We start from the raw sequence: 11,648 nt of genomic DNA on the forward strand, positions 1-11,648 counted from the left end.
GAGAATAAAAACTGGAGTTGAAGGTGCATCCCATAATCATTTGTATTGAATTAGAGAGAAAAAAAATATTATCTGAAATGTTCCTGATCACACGTGGTTCCTCCGACAGGAAAAGTTAAAGTCCCACTAACTGTGGTGTTAAAACAACAGATCACATCTTTTGACTTTAAAGAAGCAACACCACAGTGTAGAAATTGTGCATTCAAGTTATCCGTGTAGTGGCATCAAATTGTACTTAGTGATAGGGTCAAAAGTTAAAGTATGACAATTACCAATTTAAGCATATTTGTATACATATTTATTTAAAGTTAGTAAAGATTTAGGCTAATTTAAACTTCTTGTATATTGCTGTGAAAATCAGTCTTAAAAAAATACACAATAATCTGATTGTTTATTTATTCCTCTCTGAAGTAAAATAGTGTGACAGTAGTATAAAAGCAGAGCACACCCCTGCCAGTAACCATCATGCCATACTACAAATGTCAAGTATTAAGTAAACAGATAAAAGGGAACTAAATAGATATAAATCAAAAGCCTATACAAATTTAAAACCCTATAAATAAAAAAAAACAAATGAAAAGAAACAGGAAGAATAAATAAATCACAATAAATCAAAAGGATTTATTTTATTACTATTTAATTTATTTCAATTGCGGCATAAATAAAAGAAGCATTACCACAGTCAAAAATACCCGATTAACAATAAACTCCATATTCAAAACATACAAGTAAAGGGCGTCAGTATATCCTTATATATCAATGCATAATTATTATTACGGTAGCATTCATGTGCTTATAGTGTTTCATTGTTGCAGTCGGTTGTGTTGAAGCAATAACAGCTTATTTTATTTACCATGACAGTGCAGCATATTTACTAAACATTAGTAGTGTGTTATTTTGTTGAGTAACTGGTAAATATATGTTTTCAAAATAAATGTAGTGAGTTAATGAAAAGGTGCATAAAGTTGGATGAGATCCCTTCAGTAAAATGCAAGTTCCTCAGATTTGTACTCGATAGTACTGAAGTGAATGTAGCCCAGTTGTGATATGTTGTCAATTTGTTCATATGACGTCTATAACATATTATCATATACAGTATATTATATATTACATTTTTTAACACTGAAGCTCTCCATATGATTTGGCTCAGTAACATGTTTCATGTGTGCACTAAATCTACTTTTTTTAGATTTTCATTAAATCTGCCTCGTCTGCAAACTTTTACTCCTCATAAAACACAGCATTAGTTTCCATCAGATTGGTGAAGACTTGTCAATCACTTGACTACAAACCACAAACACATGAGTCCTTCGCCTTCCATTACATTGTTGTCTCCCTCTGGCAGCGATGCAGCCAATCGCCCGGCCGCATTGAAAGCTGAGAAGATGGGAGGAGGAGGTCGAGGAGGAGGAGGAGGAGGAGGAGGAGGAGAAAAGGGGCAGGAGAGCTCGCGGGAGCTTTTCCTGTCTCATCTGATGTGAAGCTGCGGGAGAGGAGGCAGCGCGTTCATCCCGAGAGCTCACACACAAGAAACCTTGTGTTAAAACCTCAGCCGCAGCAGCAGCAGCAGCAGGGACCGAGCGGAAAGAAGCGAACGTGTGTGATCACTGGAGGAATCGAGGGATTACAAAGCCTGCATTTTACAACGCGCACTCCCGTGCGTAAAAATGACCCGACTCTCCAGCGTGCGTAACTAACGTGAGAAGCTTGTGCTCGCGGTTTGACTTGGAGAAACGACTGAAGTTTGGATCATACCTTGTTTTTGCGCAGTTTTTCTCTGAGGACTGTCGACTGAAGAGGGAAAAAAGTAGTTCTGAGACGCACCGATCTGTCCAGGAGGGGGGTTTTTTTTGGAGACCGAGGACATGAGACTCTTTGCTGTGTGCGCGCTTCTGCTGTTCAAAGTAAGCTACAGATATTTGCTGATTCAGTTAAACGTGCACCTTTTATCCCTCTAACGCCTTTATAACCTCTCATCGTCACAACACCACACTTGTTTTCAACTTTCCAAACGTTTAGAGATCCCAGGAGGTGTGTTTTTCTCACCACAGAGCCATATTTGATCAGTGTCGTGCCCCTCTGTTCCTGCTGGCGAATATGTTGCCAGTTTATATCCATCAGGGGAAAGATGTCTGCTTCGGGTCTCATTCTGTGTTCCTTGTTCTGTCTCTGATTACTAAACAAAAGTGATACGGGACAGTTCCTTACTTTGCTTTTGTCTCTCAACCTTACATTCTGGACTGTGGCCTAACTAACCTCCTCCACCCAGGCTCCTGTAGACCTCTGTGGCCATAAAACATCCTGGGAAAATATGTGGAGATTCTTTGTTTTGTGTTTACAACTCAAACTGTGAAGTCAGTGTTCATTTGCACCCCCCCCACCCCCCACCCCACTCACATGACATACTTCCATTCAGCAGCCGCCACAGCCAGAATGAGCCAGACATCTTGGAACATCAAGGCAAGAACTAAAACACAGAGGAGCGCACAATTTACCATTAAGCAACCAGTCCAGTGTGATAAATGAAGTATTTTATTACGGAGAAGTGATACTTCTGGTGTTTGATAGCGTATCATCAGGACAGGATCAGGGGAGAAGAAAGCCCCTGACTTCACAGTTGCAGACAATAATTTGACACTCATCCACCTCAAAAATCCCACTGGGCTTGTAGACCTGTCCGGACACGCTCATCACTCTCAAAGCACTTTTGTTAGATCAAAGTAGGCCTACTTGGACAAAAAGATATGCATGGGAAACCCAACATGCTGTTTCTTATCTGATTTTCAGCAGCAAATGTTCCCTTTTCCCTCAGAAAAGTTCATTTCTGCTGTCAAATGGTTCCCCTCATTACTCTCTAGAGGATTTAGAGCAGACGTAGACTGAGTGTTACAGTATCTGAGCACTCTGCTAATGGTTCTCTACTGTTTAATATGCTCCTACGGGTCGTATTGCCTCAAGAGTGGCCACATTAGTTGCTTATACGGCAGCTCCATGTGAAAAAGTGGCCTTATAGCTCGCAGTGTTGCTGGGGTCTGGATATCCGGAGCAAAGCAATTATCATCATTTTCTCCCAGTTTGTGGTGTGTGTGTGTGTGAAGGGGGTTGGGGGTGACAGTGGCGAGGCAATGGTTTAGTTTGTTACCACAGTCATTTGAATTTCCATACAGCAGTTAAGCAGCTTTCTTTACTTTAGAGGGCCGATTTAAGAGTCATTTTGAAATCTCAGCTCTTTAGTTACTGTTAAACATTGGTAGCTTTAAAGAAGTCGCTGTTTGTGGATGATTTAGGATTCAGGATTATAGTGTTGGTTGAGCTTTCTGCTTGAAAGAGAGAAACACAGGGCCTTTGATTTGTCTCTTATCCTCCCTGTGTCCTAATGACAGTGATCAGTGTAGATGCAATTCACGCAACTTTCCCCTCATCTCGGGCCTTGTCTGCTGAATGGCCCCTGTCTGCTGCTGTCCCAGTCACATTGTGAAGACTCATGGGTCGGTGTCGTCACAGAGACACAGGGAGAGAGAGCTTCCTTTTGTGCGTTTTATTTTCACGCAGATTAGATTAACTGTGGAAACTCCAGCCAAGGCGCCTCAAATGTGGTCTCACTTCAGAAGGGCACAGGAAATGTTTCAGGCACGGAGGAGGCTGAAATGTGTGTGTGTGTGCATGAGTGTGTGTCTGTGTCTGTGTGAGATCCGCGATGACTGAGTGACTCCGGCAGCCGTGGAGTTGAGAGCCCCATTGAAAGCAGTGCTCCTCGGTGGTCTGTCTGTTCCCACTGGGGAATCTCTTCAGATTGCAGCTTCTTTACCTAAATGGGAAAAAAAGGCAACTGCAGCCTCCTTCTCTTCAGACTTTATGCCCCAGAGGCGACAGAGGTCTGATGCAACTGAATGCTATCTGGAGTTTGTGCAGATAATTAATCTTAGCTGGAAAATTAAAAGTGTCAGATCATAGGCACCCCCATCAAATGTAATACAAAAGGCCTCACAGTAATCAAAATGATACTAAACAAAGTAATAATGTATTTTTATTTTAGGGGCCATGGGTGTTAAATTGATAAAGTCAAATTTGTAGATTTTACCTTCTGGTGTTAAAAAACTGAAAAACAAAGCAATGTCAGTGATCTAATATTAAGTGTTGCTCTTGCAAAAAACATGTGGAAACATGTAGATACTTAAACACATTGCCAGCTACCTTTCTTTAAAATACACATACGTAAGATAAAATCAGATCAGATAAGATCAGATCAGATCAGATAAAATCAGATAAACTTTATCTGTCCCACCACGGGGAAATGTGCCATATTACAGCAATAAGGGGGATTTTAAAAATAAGAAACATTAGTAAGAAGCAATAGTAATAATAGTATTACATAAGTAATCAATTATATAATGTCACTGTAATATATAGACAGTAAACAGAATGTGTACAGTATAAACAGGATCACACTTATAAGATGTATAAGTAACATGCACAGATAGAAAAAGAGTGTATTGTTAAGTTCAATGTTAAATCCAACCTGAGGGAATTTGTTAAGCAAGGCTGAGTTAATACTGTTTCCGTTGTATGAAATGAAAAAGGGTTTATGTCTCACTATCACTCAGTTTTGATTAAAGATAAATCTAAATATTTGAATAAATATCCATCATGCTGATACACACATAGTGGCAACCATATACAACGTGCTATTTCAATGTATACAGCAGATAAGGCCTCAGTCATTCCCCCACTGACTAGATCCCTGTTCCCTCTCGTTCTCCAGTGGGCACTGACTAAATATTTCACTTTACGCTGGGCAGCGGGTAAAGTGCCAAACCATCGGCAGCTCCCGCTCTGAGCTGCAGAGGCTTACACACAGCTGCACCAGTAAATCCACTGTAGTCCAAGGTGGAGGTGAAAATAAAGCAGAGCCGCTGTCGCCAAATATTTATCTCAGTAAAGATTGAGAGCTGAGCTGGTGTTGGCAGATCCGAGTTACCACAATGCCTCTCTGCTCCCGGTTGTAATGGTCCGAGCTCGGTCCCAGTCTGCCAACTCCAAACATCCTGCCGCTTCCTGCCTGCCACCCCCGACCAACGCTAATACCTTCTGATCTGGGCTCTGTGGCAGGCGTTCAGATATCATCAGGCTGCTCTCTGACTCGGAGCGTCGCAGTAAAACTGGGTGTTGTTTTTGGAACGAGGCGAGCCACGTTTCAAAGCTCTTTCCCCCGTCGTATCAGCATGGAACATTTCAGTGTTTCACGACTGGGACCATGGCACTGTCTCTCTGTGTGTGTGTGGGGGGGGAGTGTGTCTCTGTGTGTTTCTGGGGGGCTTTTCATTGGAGTCTCTACAGGTTCACTGTGTTTCTTGGCTGATTCCGAGACATCAGTGGGTTGTTTAGCTGTTACTTCTCCCCTTTGCAGGAGGTTAGTTGTTAGGACATCTGTTTGCTCTTGTCAGCCCCCGGGGCAGAAAGGGCCAATCTCCCTCAAATGTGTGCATGTTTAAGATGCCGTTGTTCAGAGCCTGGAGAAGGGTGGGGGGGGGTTGGGGTTTCATGAAATACTGACCTTCATAGACACACCTGCGGGGCTTGGCGACTTCAAAGGCCCCCTCTCACCCAAACAGACACTCACATGCTGGGCAGCCTTGGTTAACTGACACCCTCGCCTGGGGCTGGAACTGTCTCCTTTATATACCCCCCTCCCCTTTTCTTTTCTGTTGTCGCGAAGTAAACACATATACGCCGTATTCACACACACACACAGACACACAGTTACATAGCCCCATTCACACTGACTCGGAATGAGTGGGAGGGCGGAAGCTCTTTTTACTTCTTCCTTCCTCCTTTTCCGTGTGTTTTCCTTCACCCCGTTTTTGTCTTATTCTTTCCACTGGTCTAAAGCTATCTGATTAAAGCCAGCCACTCCTGTCAGGCACCAGCCCCGCTGCACAAGCCGTTAGGAATGTCTGATCTATCCCTCATGTCGCAACTCAAGCTGGGCTCTCCATTACCCACTTGCAGATAAGCACTAGGAGCACTTTAAAGGGTGAAAACTGAGGCAGATAGAAAGATTCTTAAAAAAACAGTTCACCCGGTTCCCTGCGTCTTTATTTGCACAGGAGTGGGATGTGTGCGATCTCCTTCCCACACATGGTGTGAGCCAGAAAAACCTCCTCTCTTGTTGTCTTTTTTTGTTCACTGCTGCCTGAAAAGTTGAATATCAATCATGCAACTGCTGTGGAAAGAGCGAGGATCCAGAACACATGATAGTATGTCTTTTGTTCCTTGAAATAAAACACATTTCTCACAATGTCATTTATTTACTGCAGGTCAGTCTGGGAGATGCCTGTGCCAGTAACCAGTTTACTGAGTCGGGGCAGTGCTGCAGTCTGTGTCCCGCTGGCTTCGGAGCGGAGGCACAATGTGGGAAAGAGGATACCAAGTGCGCACCGTGCCCAAAAGGTAAGCAATTATGATCTAACGTTACAGCAACAATATCTATGTGTTTCACCTGCCCTTTCGTTATCGCTGTCATCTGTCCAAAACGGCTGGAAAAATGTACTCAGCACTATGTCTGCTGAGAGACTTGCGCTCATTCTGTAATTCGTTTCCCAGGAACATTTTCCTCCTCCGAAGGCCTCGGCCCCTGCCTTCCCTGCAGCAAGTGTCCACGCAGCGTCCCGACGGCTGCCTCTTGCTCTGCCGTCGAGGACACGCAATGTGAATGTGACAACGGCTTCTTCTTTTGGAGAGAGCACGGCCTGTGCGCGCCTTGCTCCAAATGCACCCGTGGCGAGGGCGCCGTCCGGCAGTGTGGCCTTCAGGGAGACATCGTGTGCCAGATGTGTGGCCAGGGGATGTATTCTGAGGAGCACATGAGCACCAAATCCTGCCAGGCCTGCACCCAGTGCTCTGACAGCGAGGTGGAGATCCGATCCTGTATGCCCAACTCTGACACACTCTGCATGGGTGAGTTGTGAAGGGGGGTGCAAGTGAGAAAATGTAGATGCTACCAAGTATTACCACTGTTCTGGGTGACATGCTCCTTTATCATGATGCACAAGGGCACGCCACACAGTCCTACATGCAGTACAAATACATAATTTAATCAAACTTTTGGAAATAAAGTTTGAAAAAAGAAAGTACAAATATATTATTTAAATTAAAATAGTGCTTTGCGTTTTCAGGGTTAGGGTTAACCCTAACCCTAACCCTAACCCCACTCTTTAAAGATAACAATCAGTTGAGTGCAAACCGACCCCAAGGCCACTCAGTCTTCTTATGAAACCACGTTTAAATTCACTAGATCACCAAATTGCACACAGTCATAGATAAGTCCCCAAAACATGCCAGATTTGTTGAAAAACATCCTGTAATTGCTCCCAGATCCAGATCCACACCAACATTTCATGGTTTCTTTCTTGACCCATTCCACATCCTTCCACCAAGTTTTGTGGTAAACTGTCCTGTAGATTTGTGTAATCTTACTTATAAACAAACGGACAGGGGTGAAAACATAACCACCTTGGTGAAGGTAATAAAACATTAAATGCTTAACTTTTAGCCGTAAACATTCCATGTGACATATTTCTAATGTTCTGGGGTTGAGTGCCACAGAGAGGGCAAGTAAATCAGAGAGCATTGGAAGACTGATGATCCCGGAGTTTTAATGGGATTTGCCGTCAACGGGAAAAATATAGAATAGCGCCGCCGCCAGCGTTTAAAGATCTAAAGGAGGACAAGGCAGTAAAAGTGAAAGATAAAAAGATAAAAGAATGAGCTCAAGGGGAGGGGGGGCGGGGGGCAGGGAGTGGGAGTGCCTGTGAGCCCACGAGGACATGTGGTTAGCACCTGCATCCACACCTCATCCGAACACTCTGTAACACTTTAAGCCTGGAAACATGAGCGGCGAGAAAAAAAAAAAAGAGTGCACTTATGTGCCGTAGTCCAATTGGTAGGAGCTTGACGGGTCTGTAGGTTACTGACCCCGAGAACCTGAAGCACCAGGGAGGCTGCTGACCCTGACAACTCGACCGCCTGCCCCCAAACGGCTACATTCACTCTCCAGGAGTAAGGTCATATGCACACGCTCTCGGTGCACATGTCATGACCCTTTGAACCCTGGGAGATCAGTACTGTACCTTGTAGTGTTTGATCCCAAAATAGGCCGACCGCAGGAGGGAAGACGAGGCTGGAAACGGGGGCAATGAACGGTTTCAAAACCACAGGGGACCGTTTTGACTGAGGCTATCATTACCTCGAGCAGACGGGCCTCCGTCAACTTATTTCTGGCACTAATTTACGCCGCACAAGTGTGTTTCCGATGTGCATTTGTGCACATGCAATAATCTCTCTTCTTTATTCTTAATAGATAAGAAGCTGCACATTTTATCCCGGCCTGCTGAGGCTGATGGGACCCGGGAAGCTCCAGAAGAGGACGTGACAGAGGGACAGGAGGCCAGTCCTTCTCCTGGAACACCTAAGTTTACTCCACGGGATGAGGGTAGCAGCAACAACATTCTGGCTTATGTGTCTGTTCTGGCTGCCGTGGTGCTGGGACTGCTCATTTATGTGGCTTATAAATGGTGAGTACTCACCGGGGTTGGGTGGTAGCCCTTAAATGGATGTAATAATGATTTTAAGATTGGCCCTGGGAAGACAAATAGCGTAACTGACACTGTTCTCCTGTGGTCTCCTCAGCTGGAGATCGTGTAAACAGAAGAAGGCTCTCTCTAAGGCCCGTGCAGCTGAGCTGGGATCCTCTCCAGAGGGAGAAAAGCTCCAAAGTGACAGCGGGGTGTTTCTGGACTCTCACAGCCTACAGGACAACCAGCTCAGCAAAGGTGTGTTACACAAAGGCTCTTTCAATCTAAATCAAAGGTTTCTGAGATATCAGAAAGTATTTTTAATAAGGTTATGAAAACTCCTCATGCTTTATTAACTCTGCGTGCTGAAATGCATGACTGTGTTAGTAACTGTTAAAAGACAGAAAAGAGGATTAAAGGCAATTCAGAGTTTTAACTGAAGTTTCAGGATTTTTTTCAAGACCTTATTTATATTACTTCTATTGACTTTTGGGTATTGTTATAGGAGATTATATCAGAAAAAGTAAATTTCATTTAATGGCACAGAGAGAACTCTACTGTTTTAAAGGAACCCCGTGATGTATTTGACCACTAGTAGTGCTACTGAGCAGTGTCACCATGAATGGATTGTCTTGCTTCTAATGCAAATTCAGTCAGTTTCAGGCTATTCCCACTGATTGACAGTAACTAGCTAGCGAACGCGATTGTAAATGAAGCAGGTTTCGAAATACTTAAAAATTTGGCGCTGTAGTTTATTTATAAAGGAGAAAATGCATTCATCATGTTTGTTAGGCCTGTGGGATAGACTCAGTGGGTTTTGGCAAGAAACAATGGATGTAAACATACATTTTTGTTTGTTTACAAGAAAACGCCATGGGGCTTCTTTCAGTTCCCAAAGTTTCCCACAAGAGAAATGACAGGGAAACTTTCCAGTTTTACATCCATTACTTGTGGAACTTGGTATTTCTTAAAATAATCTTTTATTATTAATAAATAAAATAATAATTATGATTATGATGCTTATTATTAGTGCTCAGATTCCATCTGGTTAGTTTTGTTTGATAAAACTAATTTTCTTTTTGTTTCAGCAGGAGCTAAGATTGAAAGCAAGCAGGACACTCGTTCGTACGTCAATCTGCCCCCCAACAGACAGGAAGAAGTGGAGCGCCTCCTGCAGGAGGGAGGGGGTCGGGGGTGGCGGCAGCTGGGCGCAGCACTGGGCTATGAGCCAGAACAGCTGGACCTGTTTGGGCGCGGAGAGGCCCCCGCTCACACGCTCCTCTCTAACTGGGCCCAGAAAGAAGGCTCCACTCTGGGGCTGCTGTGTTCGGCGCTGGTCCGCATCGAGAGGCCCGATGTGGTAACAGGCCTCACCTGTCCCGCGCAGGGCGTCTCTGTGGTCTGACCACGTTTCAGCCACAGACGTGGGACAGTCACAGACTCGAGTGAAGAACTCTGACTGAAATGACAAGGGAGGCACTCTTTGACATCAACACACTGCCACTGACAGTTGCATCACCTTGTTGGACACTTATTATTCTGTGTTTTGTTTTTTTACATAAAACCAAATGTATTCTAATGACACTTTACCCCAGTTTATGTTGCCGTTTGATTTTTCAAAGGATCCAACTGCATGAAAGGATCTCAATGTATCTGTTACATCACCATTTACATGAATCATGGTCAGGACTCCATGTTGACGTCCAAATACAATACAATGGTCTACAAGTGGCAGGAAACAGAATACATGTGCTGCATGCGTTCTTCTTTATTTTCAAAAACCACTGTTAATTTGTTATTTGGACAGAAGTCAGATTTGTCCCCTTCTCCTTGCAAAAAAGAAAGCTTCCCTCCATGTTCTATTGTAAACAAATGCGCTCGGATCATCATGTTTCTAGCCTGGAAAGCCTCGTTTTATGAATCACAACTTCAGCAACCACTTTGGTGTCGCTGTTGATATTTCTCCAAAAAAAAGATGGTTTCTTCCAACAGCAGTGCTTTCCAGTACGATGTGATTTTCCCCGTCTGGCCTCATTTCTGCGCACGAGTTCGCTCGGAAAAAAAGACGAAAACTCTGAGAAAACAAACAAAGCTTTTATGTGGCCGAGTGACTTCTCCAGTAGAAATTGAGGGTTGACTCTTCCCAACCAACCCAACTTCGACCCAATTGTTATTTTCTTTATAAGAACACTTTAAATATTTGTAGATAGAAACTTCTCACTCCTTTTTTTTTTTTGCTGCAGCCACTAAGAAGCCTTGGTATTTATTTACACTGAGGTTATATCGTGCACCAGTGATGTTTCCAATATCAACAGAAGACGTGAAAATGAAGCATAAATATGAAAACACATTTCTTAGCTCTTTCTAATGTTTGTCTGATTGTAAATGTCCCACGTGTTGATTTGTTGTGTGAGATCACGAATGAACTGTGAACACGTGAGAAAAGGAATGAAAATGAATCCATTTTCCTTACATTGAAAAAACACAGCTCCATTTCTGTCAACTTTATTTTTGAAATTTGACAAAAAAAACAACCAAACTACATGTTTACCATCAATGCTTGCCTCAATCACGCTTCTGTATTTATTTCATCACCATTTCAAGTCTAAATCCAAATAAAATCTTTGAAAATGATGGACATCTGGGACGTGGTGGTTTCACCGCGTGATGGCCTCATGTGGTTTAATTTCTTTTAAATAATATTCATGTATGGTTTTCTGTATATATTTCCTGACGTTATGCCTCTGTGTTTTTGTAAGAGTTTTATTCATGTAATAAATAACTTTGATAAGTCAGTGCACTGTGGTTGTAACAGGATTCTAAATCCGCACAGTTAGTGTAGTTTCTCGGGGGTTTGTGACTTTGGAGCTGCTCAATTCAAGAAAACAGGATTAATATTTTTATACAGTAACAGTTAATAGTTTATCTAGTTTATAATAGATTAGTAAAAGTGGAAAAATCTAAGTGAAACAATGAATAAATGGATGAAATAAATGGGGCACCCGAGTTCATGTGAAAAGGAACAACTCACAAACAATTCAGTGTGTGTCAATAGTTAGATTAATTTGGTTTAAT

General features: G+C 43.0%; 1 protein-coding gene across 2 annotated transcripts; it reads left to right on the top strand.

The window, feature by feature from the left end:
- Positions 1-1,432: 1,432 nt before the first annotated feature.
- nradd (neurotrophin receptor associated death domain) lies at positions 1,433-11,368 on the top strand. Of its 2 annotated transcripts, none has more exons than XM_035164560.2 (6): positions 1,433-1,904; positions 6,318-6,450; positions 6,604-6,957; positions 8,360-8,573; positions 8,689-8,831; positions 9,662-11,368. In XM_035164560.2, exons 1-6 carry the CDS (start codon positions 1,866-1,868, stop codon positions 9,976-9,978), a joined length of 1,200 nt encoding a protein of 399 aa, XP_035020451.1. In that variant the 5' UTR covers positions 1,433-1,865; the 3' UTR covers positions 9,979-11,368. The 2 variants fall into 2 exon arrangements, with proteins under 2 accessions (XP_035020451.1, XP_035020452.1); XM_035164561.2 differs by having other exon boundaries at positions 9,665-11,368.
- The last annotated feature ends 280 nt before the right edge of the window (positions 11,369-11,648 follow it).

The sequence above is a fragment of the Hippoglossus stenolepis genome, chromosome 8 (assembly GCF_022539355.2).
Source record: "Hippoglossus stenolepis isolate QCI-W04-F060 chromosome 8, HSTE1.2, whole genome shotgun sequence".
Lineage (NCBI taxonomy): Eukaryota > Metazoa > Chordata > Actinopteri > Pleuronectiformes > Pleuronectidae > Hippoglossus > Hippoglossus stenolepis.

Coding starts and splice junctions, on each gene's coding strand:
- nradd (XM_035164560.2), top strand. CDS start 1,866: ATGAGACTCTTTGCTGTGTGCGCGCTTCTGCTGTTCAAA. Junction 1,905..6,317: donor GCGCGCTTCTGCTGTTCAAA/GTAAGCTACAGA, acceptor TATTTACTGCAG/GTCAGTCTGGGAGATGCCTG. Junction 8,832..9,661: donor GGACAACCAGCTCAGCAAAG/GTGTGTTACACA, acceptor TTTTTGTTTCAG/CAGGAGCTAAGATTGAAAGC.